Source organism: Carcharhinus amblyrhynchos, chromosome 16, assembly GCF_965287045.1.
Source record: "Carcharhinus amblyrhynchos chromosome 16, sCarAmb.v2.hapA, whole genome shotgun sequence".
Classification (NCBI taxonomy): Eukaryota; Metazoa; Chordata; class Chondrichthyes; order Carcharhiniformes; family Carcharhinidae; genus Carcharhinus; species Carcharhinus amblyrhynchos.
Window position 1 is genome coordinate 57,036,315 of NC_137339.1, and position 22,579 is coordinate 57,058,893.

A 22,579-nucleotide genomic window follows, 5' to 3' on the forward strand; every position below is an offset into this window, starting at 1 on the left:
TGCTCCGCCATTCATTTTGATCATGGCTGATCATCAAATTCAATATCCTGATGTCGCCTTCCCCCTCTCTTACTTCATCCCTGTTAGAAGGACTCCTTCTATGTTTCACTGCTCTCTGATTCTGTGGAAATAAGGGCCAAATTCTCCGGCGGGACGCTCTGCTCCTGCTGGCAGCACACCTCCACACACTGGTTACTTGCTGGCGTGGGGTGACGTTAATAAGAAATCCTATTGACAGTAGTGGGACAAGAGAATCCCACCTTTAGTAAACAGTGCATCACTTCCCGCTGGTGGAAAACACGTAGCTGGGAGGAATGTACATTTGTTGTAAGACATGTATTAATGGTTTAAATGTGAGCCATTGCCTGTCTACACTTTCTGAATGTTATTTACCAATTTAAAGCAGCCAATTTCCCCCTCGTACCTTTGTAGTTTCCTTTTGTTTAGGTTGAAGACCCTAATCTCAAAATAAACTGCATCACTTTCAAGTTTAATATAAGATTCATTGTATATGGTCACTCTTCCCTGAATTCTCCTTTACAAGAAGATTATTCATCTTCTCTTGCAGAATACTAGATCAAAAATAGCCTGTTCTGTAGCTGGTTCCTCAACCTATTGCCCTAGAAAGCTATCTCATTTACACCCTCCACATCATTCAAATTAATTAAGTGTGGCCAGTTTAAATGTAGGTTTACACCACCACCTTCCCCCATCCCCACCTCCGCTTTGTCCCCTTCCCCCCAGCCTCTCATCCCCCCCATGATTACAGTATTACCCTTATATGCAATTCCAATTTTCCGATTAATATAATACCCTACAGTATAATTACCACTACAGCTTGGTGGCCTATAAATAACTCCCACCAATGTTTGCTGCCTCTTGCTGTTTCTTACCTCCATTCAAACTAATTCTACATCTTCATCTTTGGATTTAAGATCCTCTCTCACTAATGTACTGATCTTATTAACAGCACTACCCCACCCTTTTTTTGCCTATCCTTCCTAAATGTTAAATGCCCTTGAACATTCAGTTTCCAGTCTTGGTCATCCTGCAATCTTTGTCCTGGGTCAATCTCTGTCAATCTAGTTGCCATGACTAAACTTATGCTCTGTGACTTTTCAGTCAATGTAATTGAAATGTTGGATGTTTTTACTGGAGTGATTATCTTGCATTGAGTGCCCTGGCCCTGAATTCTCAATGACAATTAGCTCAAAGCTCACCGGTTTGGTATGAATGTTAACTCTCATTGCATTGGTTGTGGAAGCCAATGACATTTTTCCACTCCATCCCATTGGCTGATTTATAGCCATGGAAGACTTAATCAGAGTGTGAATCCTTCCACTAACTCACAATGTCCTCCAATTGAGAAGATATTTGAATAAGATTGATAGAATGAGAGTCAATAGATTGGCTGGGTTATGTTAGTAGGATTTGCTTCTTCATCTGAAGTGAATTAAAGTGCTGCAGAGATCTGGCTCATGTTTTGTGAAACTCTGTGAAGTGAGTGTGGCCCAGGTTGGTGCTGGTATAGTCAGACATATACAAATGCCACCCTGCTGCCCACTGATTGGAATAATGCCAAGGTGGAGGAACCTAAGCTTGTCGCTTGATTGCCTTCATCTCGTGAAGAGTTGCACAGTTTGTATTTTAAACTCTCCAATTGTTTTACCCCAGGGCAAAGTCAAAAAATGGAGGAAGGTCGTTACGCGAGAGACTCGATAAAATAGGATTAAACCTTCCTGCTGGGAGACGGAAAGCTGCCAACGTGACCCTGCTGACCTCTCTCGTCGAAGGTACGTCTGTTTTCCATTTTCCCCTAACTGGATTGAAAAATCGAATGTAGGTCATAATTCCCCAGTCTTGCAGGTCCCATTCCCGCTGCCAGTGAGAATGGAGAATCTAGGGCTCAGCTAAATCTCCATTCACTGCAGCAGGACCAGAGAATCCCAGCTGCGGACAAGGTTTGGAGAATTATGGCTGTAATCTTTTTGTGCTGTGCGGTCAACACATTGGCCAGAAGTTTCTGTTATTTAAGCAGACATGTGCCTGACCGGAAACTGTGTTTGGGTTCAGATTGTGGCTGCTTCCGTGCCCGCCAATTGTAGGTGCACAATTTGCACAAAGTTTAGCCCACTCACTGGAGATTGATTCCTTAAGCTTGCTCCATATCAGACATCATGTTGGTGGAAACCATCTTTACTCAGTTTAGTTAGGATTTGTACTGAAGTTCCAGTGAATAGTAGGCCAAGGACAATCCCAGAAATCTATTAAAAAGAGGCTGGATGCATTGAGGAAAACGCCCCATACCTCCCCAACTCAAATCCATGTTGCCTAAACATCTGAAAACAACATCAGCCAGATCAGGGCATAAAATATTTAAAATTTACCAACTGCTCCCTCCTCTATTTCTAAATAAACATCGGATGGGTAACCTGTAATGCGATTACCCCCGATACTCCCCATCCAAGAAATCACCACTAGAACTCTAAACAAATCTGGGAAGTACTTGAAATTGTAACCAATATTACATGAGTTATAACTCCAAAAATAAAGAATTTCACACTCATCTGTCTGAATGTGACATGATCATAATTTTAAGAAATTATAACATGAGAAAGCTCATGAAGCCTGCACCTTATACGTATGTCTCTTATCATGTACTCTACACCATCCATTTATAACCTCCACCGTTCTTGTTTTTTTAAATTAATTTTTATGGGATGTGGGTGTCATTGACACCCCCATCCTGTAAAATCTGCATTTATTGCATATCCATTTCAGAGGGTGTTTGAGAGTCAACCACATTGCTGTGTGTCTGGAGTCACTTGTAGACCAGACCAAGTAAGGACGGCAGATTTCAATCCCTAAAGAACATCAAAGAACCAGATGAGTGTGTACAACAATTGACAATGGTTTCATGGTCATCATTAGACTTTTAATTCCTGATTTTTTTTTATTGAATTCAAATTTCACCATCTGCTGGATTCAAACCCGGGTCCCCACAGCATTACCCTGGGTCTCTGGATTGCTAGTCCAATGATAATACCATTGTGCCACCCCCTCCCATACAGTGCATGTTCACATTTTTCTCTTTGAGAACAGAATACAGAAGTGGAGGGATTTACGAGGCTGACAGGCTACAACCTGAATGCCCCTTTCATAGTTGTAACCATCTTTATTAGATTCAGTAGGGGGTTGAGTCCTGTATAGAGGGGCTCTTGTCTCACATGTACCCTGAACTCCCAGTCACAAAAATCCTGCAGGATGCCAACTCAGAATCTGAGCTCGAGCTGCAGTTCCTGGACTCTCTGTAGTCAGAGTTGAAGGGGGAATACTATCATGTCAAAGGCTCCCTCCAGCTTCAGAGTGGAATGTGAGTCATATTTAATAGGTTTGCAGAAGCTCCCTTGTGTTTGTCATTCCACTCCCCCGCATTAAGCTCCATCAACTGGGCGCATATGCCGGCAGCTTCAAGTTACTAAATCAATGCCATACTTTGCCTTTAGGTGAAGCTGTACATCTGGCTCGTGATTTTGGTTATGTGTGTGAGACAGAATTCCCCGCCAAAGCAGCTGCAGAGTACCTGACTCGACAACATATAGACCGCAGTGAAATCAGTAATCGGAAGAATATGCTACTCGCAGCAAAGTAAGTTTCACCTCCTGTTGGGATTGCTACTGAGGGGGGGCATTGGGGACCTTGTCAAGGCAGGAGGTGGGAAAAAGTGGGGGGGAGGGGGAGAATGAAAAAAAGTACCAATAATAAAGGGAACATCAATTTATACTGCATTCCCCATGGCATGCCTCCTACCAATCACAATCCACTTAGCAACCAACAGGGCTCTTCTCATGCAGTATAGATTGTTTCCTTTAATATTGGTATCCTGGTAAACTGTCCTGATAAGTGTGAGATGAAAAGCTTCAACAGGGTGTCTCTTTATTTCAACAATACTCAAGTTCTATACCCCTAACAGATTATCTTCATCGACAGCCTGAACATTCCTTAGCTACTTTACTGGCTACCTTTTCATTTTGGTCAAGGTGTAGTTTTTATGAACAGACATGGAATACAAAATCAGGAGTGCTCAGTCTTTATAAAACACTGATTATAAATAATTTTGATGCAGGGAATAAGGAGGAACTGTTACCACAGGCAGGAGAGTTGGCAAAAATAGGAGACGGATTTAAAATAGTTGGCAAAGCAGTCAAAGGAAAGATGAATAGGATTTGTTTTTCTTTAACACAGAGTTTTTAAGATCTGCCTGAAAGGTAAACTTCAAATGTAGGTTAGATCTATACTTGTAAAGGAAATAAATGCAGAAATATGCAATAAAAATAAGGGAGTGAGGCTAATTAGAAAGCTCTTTCGAAGTATTGACCTGAATGGCCTTCTGTGCTGTATGATTCTATGACAAGGATTCTGAAAACTAGACCACATGTGCTGGACATCAAATGAAGGAACATAGACATTTCTGGATAAGAAGTGACCACGGTGCATTTAATTCTTCCATCCTGATAGTCACATGATACAGTGATAATCATAGAAATCATAGAAACCCTACAGTACAGAAGGAGGCCACTCAGCCCATTGAGTCTGTGCTGACAACAATCCCACCAGGTCCTATCCCCGAAACCCCACATACTTACTCTTCTAATGCCTCTAAAATACACATCCCAGATACTAAGGGGCAATTTAGCATGGCCAATCAACCTAACCAGCACATCTTTGGACTGTGGGAGGAAATCGGAGCACATGGAGGAAACCCACGCAGACCTGGGGAGATTGTGCAAACTGATAACAATAGCCGAGCTGACATTTCTAGATTGTGACCTTGTTCTCTCAAGGGCTTAACCTTAGTGATCACCCAGCAAGAGTACTCTTGACACAATCTCATTGTTTGGCTTTCTTCACAATGATTCTGACAGCAGAAATGACCGTGATTTTTGCCCCAGTGTTACTGGTGGCTACCATGACAACCCCTGGTAGCATCGCAGTGATGGTGATGATTGTCACCACCAAACTCCATGCAGACAATGACCCAAGCTGAGAATCGAACCCCGGAACTTGGAGCTGTGAGGCAGCAGTGCTAATTACTATGCCTAATAGATTGTTGACTAAGTTTTATTTTTATCCCATGGGATGTGGGTGTCGCTGGCTAAGCCAGCATTTATTGCCCATCCCTACTCACCCTTGAGAAGATGGTGCTGAGTTGCCTTCTTCAACTGCTGCAGTCCATGTGGTGTAGGTACACCCACAATGGAGGGAGTTCTAGGATTTTGATCCCATGATAGTGAAAGAACAATGATATATTACCAAGTCAGGATGCTGAGTGACTTAGAGAAACTTAAAGGTGATGGTGTTCCCATGTGTCTGCTGCCCTTGTCCTTCTAGATGGTTTGGAAGGCGCAATCTCAGACGACCTGGTGAATTTCTGAAGAGCATCTTGTGGGTGGTGCACATGGCTGCCACTTTGCATTGGTGGTGAAGGGAGTGAATGTTTGGGGATGGGTGCCAATCAAATGGGCTGCTTTGTACTGGATGATGTCAAGATTCTTGAGTGTTGTTGGAGTTGCATTCATCCAGGCAAGTGGAGTATATCCCACTACCTTGTACATGGTGGAGAGGCTTTTGGGAGTCAGGAGGTAAGTTACTTTCTGCAGGATTCCTAGCTTCTGACCTGCCCTTGTAGCCACAGTATTTATATGGCTAGTCCAGTTCAATGGTACCCCTCAGAATGTTGCTAGTGGGGGATTCAGTGATGGTAATGACATTGAATGTTAAGGGCCAATAGTTAGATTCTCCCTTGTTGGAGATGGTCACTGCCTGGCTCTTGTATAGCATGCATGCTTCTTTCCACTTTTCAGTCTAAGCCTGGATATTGTCCAGGTCTTGCTGCATTTGGACGTGGACTACTTCAGCATCTGAGGAGTTGTAAATTGTGCTGAATGTTGTGCAATCATCAACGAACATTCCCAATTCTGACGTTATGATGGAAAGAAGGTTATTGATGAAGCAACTGAAGATGGTTGGGCCAAGGACACTACCCAGCAAAATCCTGCAGTGACATCCAGGGCCTGAAATGATTGACCCCTAACCACCACCACTGTCTTCCTTCCAGGTTCGCTTCCTGGCTTGGGTCACTATCTGGGCAGCACAGTAGCATAGTAGTTAGCACTTCTGCCTCATAGTGCCAGGGACCCAGGTTCGATTCCTGGCTTGGGCCATTGCCCGTGCGGAGCCTGCACGTTCTTCCCGTGTCTGTGTGGGTTTCCTCTGGGCACTCCGGTGTCCTTCCACAGTCCAAAGATGTGCAGGTTGGGTGCATTGGCTATGCTAAATTCTCCCTAAGTGTGCCCAAACAGGTGCTGGAGTGTGGCACCTAGGGGATTTTCACAGTAATTTCATTGCAGTGTGAATGTAAGCCTACTTGTGACTAACTTTGTGCCAGGTATAACTCCAACTATAGAGAGTTTCCACCTGAATTCCATTGACTCCCATTTTGCTGGGGCTCCTTGATGCCACACTCGGCCAAGGGCCATCATCCTCATGTCACCTCTGGAGTTCAGCTCTTTTGTCCATGTTTGAACCACAGTCAGGAACTAAGTGACCCTGGGAACCCAAACTGAACAACTGTGAGTAGGTTATTGCTGAGTAAGTGCCACTAGATAGCACAGGTGATGACCCCTTCCATCACTTCACTGATGATCAAGACTAAACTGATGGGTTGGTAATTGGCTGGTGTGATTTGTCCAGGACCGGACATACCTGGGCAATTTTCTTCTTTACCAGGTTGATGCCAGTGTTGTTGCTGTCCTGCAAGACTTTGGCCAGAGGAGCAGCAAGTTCTGGAACAAGTCATAAAACCATTAGATATAGGAGCAGAATTTGGCCCATTGACCTTGCTCCACCATTCAATCATGGCTGATAAGTTTCTCAACTGCATTTTCCCCACATCCACTCTATCAGTACACACTCAGAGCCCCCAACTGCTCCTTATACATAAAACTTTTCATTCCTGGGTTTTTGAGGTATCCAGTGCCTTCAGCTGTTTCTTGATATCACGTGGAGTGAATCGAATTGGCTGAAGACTGACACCTGTGATGCTGGGGACCAATGGAAGAGGCCAAAATGAATCATCCATTCAGCACTTCTGGCTGAAGATGTTTACAATTGTTTCAGCCTTGTGTTTTGCACTGATGTGCTGGGCGCCTCCATCATTCAGTACTGGGATATTTATGGAGTCTCCTCCTCCAGTGAGTTGTTGAATTGTCCAGTCATTCATGAGTGGATACAGCAGAACTACAGAGCTTCGATCTGAGCAATTGGTTCTGGAATTGCTTAGCTCGATTAGTTCTGCTTATACTGTTTGGTATGCAAATAGTCCTCTTTGGTAGCTTCACCAAGTTCACACCTCAACACTGGTGCCCCACAAAGCTGTGTTCACAGCCCCCTACTATACTCCTTATACACCCATGACTGTGCGGCTAAATTCCCCTGCAAATTGATTTTCAAGTTTGCTGACGACACCACCGTAGTGGGTTGGATCTCAAACAATGACAAGACAGAGTACAGGAATGAGATAGAGAATCTGGTGAACCGGTGCAGCAACAATAATCTCTCCCCTCAATGTCAACAAAACGAAGGAGATTGTCATCAACTTCAGGAAGCATAAAGAAGAACATGCTCCTGTCTACATCAATGGGGATGAAGTAAAAAAGGTCAAGAGTTTCAAGTTTTTAAGTGTCCAGATCATCAACAACCTGTCCTGGTCCCCCCGTACCGACACTATAATTAAGAAAGCCCACCAACACCTCTTTCTCAAGACTAAGGAAATTTGGCATGTCAGCAACGACTCTCACCAACTTTTACAGATGCACCATAGAAAGTGTTCTTTCTGGTTATATCACAGCTTGGTATGCCTCTTGCTCTGCCCAAGGTGGCAAGGATCTACAAAAGGTCATGAATGTAGCCCAATCCATCACGTGAACCAGCCTCCTATCCATTGACTCTGTCTTCACTTCTTGTTGCTTTGGCAAAGCACCCTGGACATTCTCTCTTCCACTACCTTCCTTTGGGAAAAAGATACAAAAGTCTGAGTTTATGTACCAACCGACTCTAGAACAGTTTCTTCCCTGCTGCTGTCAGATTTTTGAATGGGCTTGCCTTGCATTAAGTTGATCTTCCTCTACATCCTAGCTATGATTGTAACACTATATTCTGCACTCTATTGTTTCTTTCCCTAAGAATGGTATGTTTTGCTTGTATAGCGCAAGAAACAATACTTTCACTGTATAATAATACATGTGACAATAATAAATCAAATCAAATCATTTTTAGGTATATCTGGAGTTGCTCCGGGCACATCATCCTGTACTCTCCATTGAACGAGAGTTGATCCCTGGCTTGGTGGTAATGGTAGAGTGAGAGATATGCTGGGCTGTGAGGTTACAGATTGTATATTCTGCTGCTGCTGCTGTATTGCTAGATCTGTTCAAAGCCTTTTAGCATAGTGGTGGTGTCTCAATGTGAAGACGGGACTTTGTCTCCACAAGAACTGTGCGGTGGTCACTCTTACCGACACTATCATGGACAGATACAACTCCAGTCAGCAGATTGGTCGAATGAGGTCAAGTTGGTTTTTACCTCTTGGTGGTTCCCCCCACCACTTGCTGCAGACCCAATTAGGTTATGCCATTAGTTAGTGAATTGGGCAGTTAAAGGCCTCAATTGACCCACTGAACTATTCAGGGAAAGCTGCTACACCAGAAGTGAAATGTTAAACCAAGGCCCTGTCAGCCCTCTCACATTGTCACATAGCACATCATTACAAACAAACAGCGTGTTCCCCCTAAATTGAGGGATATCCCATCAGTATTCCTCAACAGCCACCCGAATCCTCTGGGCAGTGCCCATTGCTGCTGCTCCTCAAGATTTTCCTGACCTGACGTGACTGCTAATTTCTCCCAGGACGTCCTGATCTCAGTCGCAGCAAAAGCGTGGAGCACCGAGTCTCGCAGGGAACTTCATCAGATCACAGTCGTGTCTGGAGGGGGAGGGTGGGGGAGGATGTGGTACCCCTTTGGCATCTGTTGCCATATTCAGGCAAGCTAAAGTCTTTTGAGTGTGGGTGGGTGAAGTGGGTATTGGGGTGGTTGGGAGGAGCAGTTCGATCTGGTTGGTAGGTAATGGAGGGGGGGAGTATGGGGTGAGGTGTAGTCTGGTCATCGGGGTAGTCGGATGATGGACAGTCAGGTGTTTGGGGGGGAGGCTGTGGTACAGTTACTTAGATTTTAAATTGTTTTAACATTGCTTGTGAGCATTCAGGTAAGTATTGCCTGAAGTCTCTGACTCCAGCTCAATGTTGGAGACAGGTTCCTGGGAGCTGGGAATCAGATGTATAAATATCCCTGACACGTAGGTAAACGCATCAGGAATTCCTGGGGGCCTTAATGTGCATCTTCCATCGTCCGTCTAACGATTGAGTACCAGGAAGATCTCAGCCAATATCTGATCATTTATCTTATTGCAGTTTGTGGAGAACCTGGAAACACTGGCTGCACAGTGCTGTGGAACAGCCTGGGGTTGAGAATACACATTCTTTATTTGACTGCAGTTAGGATAATGTTAGATAGTTTATAATCAACAGCCTAATTATCTGCCCTCTGTCTGAAATGTCCCCTAAAGTGAATGTTTATTAATTAGTTGCAAATAGGCTTACAGTAACACTGCAATGAAGTTACTGTGAAAATCCCCTTGTCGTCACACTCTGGCGCCTGTTCAGATACACTGAGGGAGAAATTAGCATGATCAATGCACCTAACCAGCACGACTTTCAGAGAGAGAGGAAATTGGAGCACCTGGAGGAAACCTATGCAGACCAGGGGAGGACGTGCACACTCCACACAGTCAATGACCCAAGCCGGGAATTGAACCTGGGTCCCTGGCGCTGTGAGGCAGCAGTGCTAACCACTGAACCACCATGTGCCTCTAGGGCAAATGTTTGAGAATCAGTCAATATGCAGACAAGAGATCGTTAAGCTGATTTTTGAGCAGCAGTCACTGATGTGTGCATTCCAAACTGTATGGGGAAATAGTGGCAGTTCAACTCTGCAAAATGGGCATGTTTCACCTGAGATGTGATGGGTTGAAGGGTCTTTTCTGTGAAGTATGACTATGACTGTAATGATGATCTGTAACTTTGTTTCCTGCCAAGTGAAATATCTTTGCTCAGCTGCCTCTGTAGTTTTGTTGTTTGATGATGTGCGTGCACAGGCCTGATTACAGCAGCATTGCTGGCAACATCTTTTACAAATTAAAATAATTCCTGGCTCCTAATTTAGTCCAGTAATCTCATCGTACATAAATCCTCTGCTTGCAGTTATGAACTTTCATCAGTCTGTGTGGCCAGTGGTTGCGTGTACTCACATGTCCGCATGTATTTGTTTGAGTGTACATGTGTGTTTACTTGTATGAGTGCTTCCTGTAGCTGTACACGTGTGTGTCTGTGCAGTTACTTGAATGTTTTGTATTGCAGAGCACAGGGTCTAACCTAATAGCAACTGTATCAAAGACCCTTTACACTATATGGCTTGATCTATGTGGGGTAATCATGACTGTGTAGTCATGTGAAACAAGTGATAGTGAATGGTAGACTGCTTTACATCTGTCCCTGTTTTGTTTCCATTGATTTTGGTGCAGAATGAGGTGAAATGGGTGATAATTCCTCCCCCCATTCCACACCAATAGTATAAAATCAAACTGAGATATCAAACAATGTCAGATTTTGCTGAGGGGCAGTGCTGTTGGCTAGTTTCTGACAGATGGCAGAGAAATGGTCCTTTTAGTCAAATGTGTCTGCAGCTGGGGTAGTTCCCGCAGAAGCAGACGGTGACGGGATGTTTATTAAGGAGAACGCTGACCTGATTAAGCAAACAGGAAAGAAGGCGCAGTGAGAGTGCCTGAGGGGGTCACACTCCCAGGAATAGGAAAGGATTCTTCCTCATAAATGTAACAGCGTTTTAGGTGAGATTGCTTCATCAAATTAAATGCCCCCTCCCCCCACCCCGTGCCCCATCACAGTACAGTCCTGGCCTTGCAGAGAATCCAGGAAGATTTGGTTAAGCTTGCTGCTTTGTCTGTACCATTTCTCGTGGCAATTCTTAGCTAATTCAGTTTTTTCCATCAAAGCCGTTTTCATTGGTTTTGGATGGATGGTGTAAATTGCTGCTGACTGCACAGCGATGTCGCTACTCTGAACTTCCCCCCCACTCTGTGACTTCTTTAGAAAAAAATACTTTGGGTCAAAGGGCACATACGTTCCTTCAGACCTTGTGGGGTGTGGCGAGTTCGACTGAGCAGAGACAACCATTCAAGGCGACAAGTTTCCCTTGTCAGTCAATATTTTAATAAACTCATTCCAAACAGCTCCAGAGAGGTGCACATTCTGGCAACTCTGGAGTTGGCAATCTGATGGATGCTGTTCTCTAGTCCTGTGTGTCCGCTGCCTCTCTGCACTGCCTTAACAGTGAGTTCAACAACACCCAACACTGAGGCGAATGTGTTAACCCGGAGAGTGAGAACAGTGACAGTCAGCATCCACCCTTGTACGCAAGTGTTAATGGAAGTTAAAGCCTGGAGTTGTACTTTTATTGATATCAATTCAGAATATTGTCTATACTGGAACAGTGGTAAAATTATTGGTCTAGTGACCCAGAAACAACAGTTCAAATCCCACCACGGCAGCTGGGGCAATTTCAGTTCAGTTAATTAAACATTCTGGATAAAAAATTGGTATCAGTAGTGTAACCATGAAACCAGTGGATTGTCATTAATTCCAATAGAAAGGAGGTCAGTTCTCCTTATCCATTAGCTATGGCTTCAAGACCAATGCAGTGTGCTTTCCTTTAACTGCCCCTCGGAATGGTCAGAGACAAAGTTGTACCTTCGGGGTAATTAGGGATGGGTAATAAAAGTTGCCTTGCCAACAATGTCCAGATCCCATAAATCAATTCAGGGAAATAGTGTTTACATGAATCTGTTCACATAAGGCAGCTCTGATGCTGATTTAATGTTTAATAAAACCCCAAGTTGTTTATAGTGAGCAGGCCTCTATTCTTCTCAAACAAAGAAATTACATCCAAGTATGCTGGTACATTTGTTATCGTGCAGCATCAAATCAGCTGAAATTTGATCATTTATCATGACAGGTTTTGCTGGAAAATATGATCTCCTGATTCAGGTGGACTTCTAAAAATTCTTTCCTGGAATGTGCATATTATCAGCCTTACCAGCATTACACTACAGATGTAATGTACAGATACAGATTTGGAACGTGGTGTTGAAGGAGTCTTGGGGAATTACCGTGGTGCATCTTGTAGATGGTACACACAGGTGCCATGTGCTGCTTTGTCCTAGATGGCGTCAAGCTTCTTGAATGTTGTTGGAGCTGCTCTCATCCAGAAAAGTGGAGAATATTCCATATCACTTGTATCTTGTAGATGGTGGACAGGCTTTGGTGGGTCAGGTGGTGGAGTTGCTCACCCTAGGATTCCTAGCCTCTGACCTGCTTTGGTAGCCAAAGTATTTATACAATTGGTCTTATTCAGTTCTGGTAAGTGGTAATCCTCAGGATATTAATGGGCCATTTAAAAGTCCATTGACTTGGCAGAACCAGAAAGTTCCGCTGACATAAAATACCACCCAGAAAGTTTTTTTCTTTGATTTGGTTTCTGTTTTCTATCCTTATTTCTCTGAAGAACCTTGGATTGTCTTATAGCATTAAAAACATGTGTAAAATGAACGTGGACTTCCCTGGTTTGTTTGTCTGGGGACTTGGTTTGATGAGTGAAATGAAGGACTTGCATTTCTATCAAAACTTCACAACTGCAGGAAACCCGAAAGCACTTTGCAGCCAATGAAATACTTCTGAATTGTAGTCACTGTGCAAAATGGGAATTGTAGTTAAAGTTTATTTATTAGTGTCATAAGTAAGCTTACATTAACTCTGCAATGAAGTTACTGTGAAAATCCCCTAGTCACCACACTCCAGCACCTGCTCGGATACACTGAGGGAGAATTTAGCATGGCCAATGGATCTAACCTGCACATCTTTCGGACTGTGGGAGGAAACCCATTCAGAGACAGGGAGAAAGTGCAGACTCTGCACAGATGGTGACCCAAGCCAGGAATCGAACCCGAGTCCCTGGTGCTGTGAGGCAGCAAAGCTAGCCACTGTACCATTTGCATACAACAAGCTTTCAGAGGCAGTGATGAGAGTAATTACCAAGTAATATGGTTTTGATGGTGTAGTATGAAGTAGGAATTGTGTCTAGCACACTGGGGAATACTCCTGGCTATTTTTTTTCCAAATAGCACAGTGGAATATTTAACTTCCACTGGGACAGGTTGTCAGAACCTCAGTTTAACATCTCATTAGGAGAGGCAACACTGCTGATAGCACAGTGCGCCCTCAGAGCTGGGAATGGGCAGTCTGCTGCCCAAGTCATGGAATGAATTTTGAACTCAGGGAGCAGGATTTTCCAGCTGCACTCACCCCAAAGCCAGAAAATCCTGCCCATGGTCAACGGACCTTTGCGTGGTTCAAAAATTCCTCCCAGGGTCACTGGAAGTGTTACCTGATAGAGCCACCCTGGCATTCAAAGCATTCTGGGTGGTTTGTAATCGTCACCAACGGACCAGCAATCCGCTGGGAAGCATCATTCACCCTTTACAGGAATTAATGGAAGAGAGAGCAGAAAACTGGTTCTGTAGAGGGAGACAAAGGACTGAGCCAGGTTACCACCTAGTGATGTTTTTGATGTTTATACCTGTAAAGCTGGCTGGTGGACAATTGTTAGGATGTGTTTAGTTTAAGACTGTTGCAATGTTGTAATTGCCTACAGCAGCGGGAATGTATGGGCCAGGATTCCCGACCTAAGGAAGAATATACTCGCTATAGGAAGGATAAAGTGAAGGTTCAGCAGACTGATTCCCGGAATCGTGGAATTGTCCTATGAGGAGAGATTGAAGACTCTGGGCCTGAGCTCTCTGGACAGAGTTTGGAAGAATGAGAGGTGACGTCATTGGGCGGCACAGTGACACAGCAGTTAGCACATCCTGCCTCATGGTGCCAATGACCCGGGTTCAATTTCCAGTTTGGGTCACTGTCTGTGTAGAATTTACATGTTCTCTCCATATTTGCATGGGTTTCCTCTGGGTGCTCTGGTTTCCTCCCATAGTCCAAAGATGTGTGGTTAGGTGGATTGGCCATGCTAAATTGACCCTTAGTGTCAGAGGGACTGGGGGGATAGAGCTTGGATTGGATTGTAGCCGGTGCAGACTCGATGCGCCAAATGGCTTCTTTTTGCACTTTAGGATCCTATGATTTTATGAGACGCATCAAATCCTTACATGGACCGCAACAGGGTAAATGCAGTATACTGGTTGGGGAGGTGGGAGGTACAGTCTTGAACCCAAGAGGCAGGCCATTTAGGACTGAGATGAGTAGGAATTTCTTCACTTGGAGGGTGATGAATCTTTGGAATTCTCTATCTCAGAGGGTTGTGGATGCTCAATCAGAGAGTATGTTTAAAACAGAGATTGATAGATTTCTAGCTGTTAAAGGCATCAAGGGATATGGAGCCAGTGCAGGGAAATGGTACATCAGCCATAGTCTGGTTGAATGGTGGAGCAGATTTGAGGACTCCTGCTCCTATATCCTACATCCTGTGATTTGTCTCCTGGAGTTCAGTGCTGTGAGATTCACTGCTTTTATAGAATACAATCCCCGATAGAGTAGGACGAGGCCAATCAGCCCATCGAGCCTGCACCAACGATAATTCCAGCCAGACCGTATCCCCATAACCTCATGTATTTACCCCAGTGCTAATCCCATCTAACCTGCACATCTTTGGAGTGTGGGAGGAAACCGGAGCATCTGGAGGAAACCCATGCAGTCACAGGGAGAATGCACAAACTACACTGAGTCCAGAATTGAACCCAGGCCCCTGTTGCTGTGAGCTAACCACTGTGCCACTGTGCTTCAACAAGGATATCCCACGGCATGAACAAGATCTTGCCTGACATCATTGTGGTTTGGGAATGGTAGGCTGTGTCATGGCTATAATTTTCTGGAACTTCCACCGCTAATCAGTGCTCTGTTCATTATTTCAAACATCTGTTCAAAAGATTTTCTATAGTTCTTTGTGTCCTGGAGTTATTCTCTGGGCACTGAGTCATAGACTACTACCAATGAGACCGGGCTGGAAGTTACACTGCTGGCTGTGTTTTTTTTCATCACTGCCTCTGCTGAAATCCAGGAGCTGAGCACAGCACACTGTCTGAACACAGGATCTCCCTGGTATCAAACCTGGTTCTACATAAGAAATAGGAGCAGGAGTAGGCCATCTAGCCCTTCGAGCCTGCCCTGCCATTCAATAAGATCATGGCTGATCTGAAGTGGATCAGTTCCACTTTCCCGCTTTCTCCCCCTTGCCTGTCAGAAACCTAAACATATTTAGCGAGGTAGCCTCCACCACTTCAACAGGCAGAGAATTCCAGAGATTCACCACCCTTTGAGTGAAGAAGTTCCTCCCCAACTCTGATCTAACCTGCACCCCCCTTTATCTTGAGGCTGTGCCCTCTAGTCCTGCTGTCCTTTCTGAGTGGGAAGAATCTCTCTTCCTCTACCCTATCCATCCCCTTCATTATCTTATACGTCTCTACAAGATCCCCCCTCATCCTTCTAAACTCCAACGAGTACAGACCCAGTCTATGTGGTCTCTCTTCATAGACCAACCCCCTCATCTCCGTTATCAGCCTAGTGAACCTCCTCTGCACTCCCTCCAAGGCCAATATATCCTTGTGCAAGTGCGGCGACCAAAATTGCACACAGTACTCCAGCTGTGGCCTCACCAGTACCCTGTACAGTTGCAGCAAGACCTCTCTACTTTTATATTCTATCCCCCTCGCTATAAAGGCCAACATTCCATTCGCCTTCTTGATCAACTGCTGCACCTGCAGACTGGGTTTTTGTGGCTCATGCACAAGGACCCCCAGGTCCCTCTGCACCGTAGCATACTGCAGCTTTTCGCCTTTTAAGTAATAATCCTTCCTACTATTATCTCTGCCAAAGTGGATAACCTCACACTTGCTAACATTATACTCCATCTGCCAGGTCCTCGCCCACTCACTCAGCCTATCCAGATCCCTCTGTAGACTTTCCACACCCTCCACGTAATTTGCTTTTCCACTCATCTTTGTGTCATCAGCAAATTTCGTCACCCTACACTCAGCCCCCTCCTCCAGATCATCTATGTAAATGGTAAACAGTTGAGGCCCCAGCACCAATCCCTGTGGCACTCCACTAGTCACCAACCGCCAACAGAATAGCACCTACTGATACCAAATTCTGTACATCTTCACGCAGACATGAAGAACAGAGGAGCGGAGAAGGATGGGAGAAGAGGTTATTTCTTCACTGGAGTACTTGCTCATGACTGTAATGTCACACTTCACTGCATCAGAAGAGGACTGTGTTGAGTTAACCATCCATGTACACAACACTTGGGACAATAAAGGGCAAGTTAGCATGGGCAATTCACCTAACCCGCACCTCTTTGGACTGTGGGAGGAGCACCCAGAGGAAACCCACACAAGCGTGGAGAGAACATGCAAACCCCACACAGACAGTACCCAAGGCCAGAATTGAACCCAGGTCCCTGGCACTGTAAGGCAGCAGTGTTAACCACTGTGCTGCCCACAGAAAGCCCAATTCTAGTTTGCAGGATGCTAAAAATATTTCAGTCTCTGATATGGCTTTCAGGGGCATTGGTTGGAAAGTGTGACTCCATGGCATGCAGACTCTCCCCTCCCAAACTCTCTGCACCCCTGAAGGCAGACCCCCCTGACTTGCAGACACTGTACCCCAGACTGCCCTGATCGCTGGCCTCCCTCCAGCTCAAACTGATCCTCGTGCAGAGCGGCAGCAGGGCCCCACCCCGATACGCCCCACTGCCCGGGACTGTCTGATGCCTGGTGGGCAGTGCTGAGGTGCTCCGGGGCATGGGCACTTTGCCCCTTGGGCAGTTCCAGGGACACAGGCTAGCACGGCCAGGGTGCCCATGCCAAGACAGTTGCCCCCCCCCCCCCCCCCCCAACACCCCAACACCCCACCCCCTGCTGTGTGACTCCCTGGGGACTGCTCCCCTTCCCTCCAATGGGGTCTCCCACGGGTTCCCTGAATTGAGAACTCAAAACCCTGCTCGAGTGAGGTATTCCTGACGGGTTGGGAGATACTGTCGGCCCTGATAATGACATTTAAAATAGATTAATACATTTAAAACAGATTAAAGTTACTTACCTCTCTTCCTAGAGAAGTTTCCAGCATGGTCTTGACTGCGCCTGTTCTCAGGCTCTGGGAGATACGCATGCATCAGGAAAGCATGTGCAAATCCTGCAAAATGACTGACCTGTACATCTCTTGACCCACTCCACCAGAAAATTTGCGGGTCATGATGGAGAAATCACCCAGGTGTTGTACCACGGCTCTCATTAAGTGCATACTACCCACAAGTACTTGAGTTATGAGCCAGGTAACTGGCAGCTACTCAGGCCTGGTACTCAGCCATTAGCTGGTGTTACTTTGGGGTATGTGTGGCACCTTGTCCTGCAAGGACAGAGTGTACCAATAATTGCAGTACATACATTTTGTTTCAGTGATGAGGCTGTCGTGGTTGAATAATACACAATAGTGAAATGCCTGCTGAGCTGTGCTAAGTTAGTGAGGATGAGGTGAACGCTCACTATAATTAATGATTGATGGTGATTGTTGATGGGTGAGAGGTAGAAACTGTGCTGCATTGGTGAATGGGTGGTTTCATGGGCGGCACGGTAACACAGTGGTTAGCCCTGCTGCTTCACAGCTCCAGGGTCCTGGGTTCGATTCCCAGCTTGGGTCACTGTCTGCGTGGAGTTTGCACATTTTCCTCATGTCTTTGTGGGTTTCCTCTGAGTACTCCAGTTTCCTCCCACAGTCCAAAGATGTGTGGGTTACGTTGATTGGCCATGCTAAGAAATTGCCCCTTAGTGTCCTGGGATACATAGGTTCAAGGCATTAGTGGGTATAACATGTAGGGATATGGGGGTAGGGCCTGGGTGGAATTGTGTTCAGTGCAGGCTCGATGGGCCAAAGGGCCTCTTTCTGCACTGTATGCGTTCTATGGTGCAGTTGGTGAGATATAGAATTTGGAGATACATTTCTTGACCGATCATGTGAGGTCACTAAACTTCTTCCAGCACTGCACCCAGGTCCTTGGGTCTAGACTGTACACCGTCTGCTCCCATTACTTTCTCAGAATTTGTCTGTAGGATCTTCTAGCTCTCATTGGTTAGAAGACCTCTTCAATGTTGTCCACTTTGCCACACCAAAGCCTCTAGTGCTGTGTCAGAGAACCCTTGGAAACCACCCTCTGCCATTGTTTGCTCTTTCCTGACTCAAGGACACTTGTCTGATGAATCTGATCAGCCCCTCATTCAGAACTACAGGCTTGAACTTGAATTAGTCTTGTGATTTTGTGTCCCCTACTCAGGCACATAGTCACTCAATAGGCCTGGCTACTCGCTGCAATCAATTCAATGGACAGACAGCACAAGGTTTATGTATTGCCTTTGCTGGAACTAATGGAAACAGGTGAATCCATCATCCTCCCCTCATGATCTTATCAAAGTAATTAAGATGGTATAAAGTTAGGCTTGGATATTAATTTGTCAGATTTAGATAGGGAGATTGGTTTAACAGCAAGTTTAGGGTTGACATTTGAATATCCTGCACACATTCAGATCGATGGGTGACACGGTGGCACAGTGGTTAGTACTGCTGTCTCATATCTTCAGGGACCCTGGTTTGATTCTAGCCTTGGGTGGACTTTGCATGTTCTCCCCATGTCTCCTTGGGTTTCCTACGGGTGCTCCAAAGATGTGCAGGTTAAATGGATTGATCATGGTAAATGCTCAAGGTTATAGGAGTAGGCTGGATAAAATACTCAGAGTTGCAGACTCAATGGGCCAAGTGACCCCTTATGCACTATAGGGATTCTATGAAATATTAATGGACTCCATCTGGAGCAGTGAATATGAAAACCAATGGAATAATTTAAGAAACAAATTGATGTTGCAATTGGGAGGTAGGAGGTTACTTTATACCGTCTCCGAATGACTTAACCAGGATGGGTAATACAACCTCCCACATCTCTAATTATCAGAAGGGCTAAGTCAGGTGAATAACTATTTCCAATGGAAATGGATAAACACATGAGGGAGAAAGGGTTGATAAGGTGGGAGAAATACCAGTTCAAACACTGCCATTGACCTGTTACAGTGCAGCCCATTCTATGGCCCAGAACCTTGCGTTGAGTGGTGGCCACCTTTGCTGCGGTTGACTTACCCAGCTCGGAAAGTAGACATTCCTCATCTGAGGGGGGATCTTATAGAGACTTACAAGATAATGAAGGGGCTAGATAGGGTCGAGGTACAAAGATTCTTTCCACTTAGAAAGGAAACCAGAACTAGAGGGCACAGCCTCAAAATAAGGTGGGGGGGGGGTGGGGTGCAGTTTAGAACAGAGTTGAGGAGGAACTTCTTCTCCCAGAGGGTGGTGAGTCTCTGGAATCCTCTGCCCATTGAAGTGGTGGAGGCTACCTCGTTGAATATGTTTAAGTCACAGGTAGATAGATTTCTGATAGATAAGGGAATTAATGGTTATGGGGAGCAGGCGGGAAAGTGGAACTGATCCACTTCAGATCAGCCATGATCTTATTGAATGGTGGGGCAGGCTCAAGGGCTAGATGGCCTACTCCTGCTCCTATTTCTTATGTTGTTATGATCCTCCGACCCAGCCCTGGTGAGAAATGTGCAGCGCTCCAGGTTCCGAGGCCCTTCTCGCTTAGGACAGTGGTGGGGGTTGGGGGGGGCTGCGGGCGGAGGGCGGGAAGAGGGGCCTAAAGCCACATCCCGCTTTTTTTGGCACTAGCTATCATAGAGTAGGTATGTTTAAAGGCCCCCGCCTCTTTGGGAAGCCAGGGAGAAGGTAAATGTTTAACAGAAATAGGTACATGGGAAGAGGGGACTCAGCAATGGGGGTCGGTGGTTGGGGAAAGGGAAGGTGAGATTTGGGCAGTTGGTGATGGGGTTAGTTGGAGGTAGGAGGTGTGCGGAGATAGTTGAGAAGTCGAGGAGGGAGCGAGAGGATAGTTGGGAGGGTCTGGGAGGGTTTTCAGTGCCATAGTTAGAGAAGTTGGAATTGGTTTTAATCTTTCCAATTTTTTGTGGGTAATTATTCTGCTAAGAGAATCAGAATCATCCAAAATCTCAGTTTAAATCATGTATTGGATGGTTCCTGGTGCAGGGTCCATCAGAAGTTTAAATTATCCAGGCATTCCTGTGCAGCCTTGCATGGGATTCTCTAATATGTCTTCTGGAGTACCTTCAGGGTTGTGCTGTTTGTACACACACTCCCCCCCCTTGTGCTTTTTTATTTCTCCTTTTACAGGATGTGGGCATCGCTGGCAAGGCCAGCATTTGTTGCCTATCCTTAATTGCTCTTGAACTGAAGTGTTTGCTAGGCCATGTCAGGGGGCAGTTGAGAGTCAACCACACTGCTGTGGCTCTGGAATCACACATAGGCTGTACTGAGTAAGGACAGCTGATTTCCTTCCTTAATGGGCATTATGAACCAGGTGAGTTTTTATGAGAATCAATTGTTATTTCATGGTCACCAACATTGGGACTAGTTTTATATTCCAGATTTATTAATTGAGTTTAAATTCCACTGGCTGCCGTGGTGGGATTTGAACCCATTAACCCAGTCCATTGCCAACACACTACCATCTTCTATTCTGCCTGGCCTTGTAAGATTGAAAACCAATTTTTCTGTTCTCTTTCCAGGCAAATCTTCAAGGAGTTCACTGACATGCTGACCCAAGACCGATCTCCCTTGGGAAACACCCGGCCTGGCCCGATCCTGGAACCTGGCATCCAGGGCTGCCTGACCCACTTCAGCCTCATCACGCATGGCTTCGGGAGCCCAGCCATCTGCGCCGCCATGACCTCACTGCAGAACTACCTGAACGAGGCAATGAAGGCCCTGGACAAAATGTATGTGACCACTGGCAGTGGCCAGAACCTACAGGACAACACCAACAAAACAGGGGACAAAGATGAGAAACATAGGAAATGAGTGGGTGGATTTTATCCCTCTCCCACTTTGCATCTGGAACAGCCCGAACATGGTCAACACTCAATATCAACAACAACAGAAAAACAAAATGGCACCTGGCAGTGAGATGCTGGCTCTTACCTCCCATGCATTATGAAATTATTAATCTGCACTACTTCGTGACCAACTGTTTCACTCACCTACCAAATATCAAATACAAGCAACTCCTTCAGAATGTCAGTGGGTTTCCCGTCAGCCCCTGGGCTTACACTGGCCAGTGTGAGAGTTGACAAAGCAGTCTGGCCTCCTTTGCAGTGTCAATGATATCTAGAGTATTGCTTTTCACCAGCTCCCTAAAGACCCAAACCCACCCCCCCAAAGGCTCCAACACACTGAGTGCCCACAGAGTGTTGGCGCCAAGGATGTGTGCCAACAGTTAGTGAGAGGGGCACCTTCAACAGAAGAGAAGAGAAACCACAGGACTACTAGCTTCGTGAAATTTCAGGTCCTTTGACATTAATGGAGTCCTCTCAGTTGACTATGAAGGCTGGAATAGCTGATTTGCAATCACAGATTTTTGCTGTCACTCACTAGATAACAAGCGAAGCAGCTCTCCAAAGCTCCCACAGTTGACTAACGTGACTGAGAGCTCAAGGAAAATGGAAATAGCAGTCTGTCAAGGGATTGGAAGAATACAAATGATCCCTAGGCCTTGCAATGGACGCCAGTGATCACTGACTCTGGGGAGTTTGGATACCAGTGCAGCGACACTTGTCACACGGTGACCATCTCGACTGGATCAGATGTCAACGCACTGTAGGTGTTACCTAGCAAATATTTCAGTTAGTCTGAAGCTTGGTCCACAGAATATGCTGGAAAGGAGGCAATAATTTTCATGCTCTCGATTACCAATGAATAACCTCGAAAGACCTAGCGGATCATCTGTCAACGTGGAAGTAGATGATGCAGATTGAGCAGGTCGGACTTGTATTTTTGACAGGAACCAGGATCAACCTGGTGGAAGTGTCAATTGAATCTGTGACCCATGCAGGTACAACAGGGAGGTGGTTGAGGGGTGGGGGGAGGGGGGGTTGGAGTTGGGGGGGGGGAGGGTTTAATCTTCAATGCTTCCTCACATTTTCTCCTCACCACATAATGCAAAGGCCACTGAGCTTAGACAAACCCTGTGGAGAACTTTCTGCTGTGCTTTATTCAGGGACTCAATCAATTCTTTTTTCACAACTTAACTGCGCACATAGTCTATCATGGGAGTCAGAGTGTGGGAGTCTGATGAGGTTCTGTCAGCTCTTGAGTACATTTCAGACTTGCGTTATTATTGAACTGGGATTCCATACAGACAAAGTGTTC

General features: G+C 45.6%; 1 protein-coding gene across 3 annotated transcripts in view; it reads left to right on the plus strand.

Moving 5' to 3' along the window:
- tfap2c (transcription factor AP-2 gamma (activating enhancer binding protein 2 gamma)) overlaps positions 1-22,280 on the plus strand; it is an 88,753-nt gene extending 66,473 nt beyond the window's left edge. For all 3 annotated transcript variants that reach the window (XM_080204512.1, XM_080204510.1, XM_080204511.1), the window contains exons 5-7: positions 1,675-1,793; positions 3,507-3,648; positions 20,941-22,280. In XM_080204512.1, coding sequence (XP_080060638.1) covers positions 1,675-1,793; positions 3,507-3,648; positions 20,941-21,232 — 553 coding nt within the window. In that variant the 3' untranslated portion in view covers positions 21,233-22,280. The remainder of the gene's footprint in view (positions 1-1,674; positions 1,794-3,506; positions 3,649-20,940) is intronic.
- The last annotated feature ends 299 nt before the right edge of the window (positions 22,281-22,579 follow it).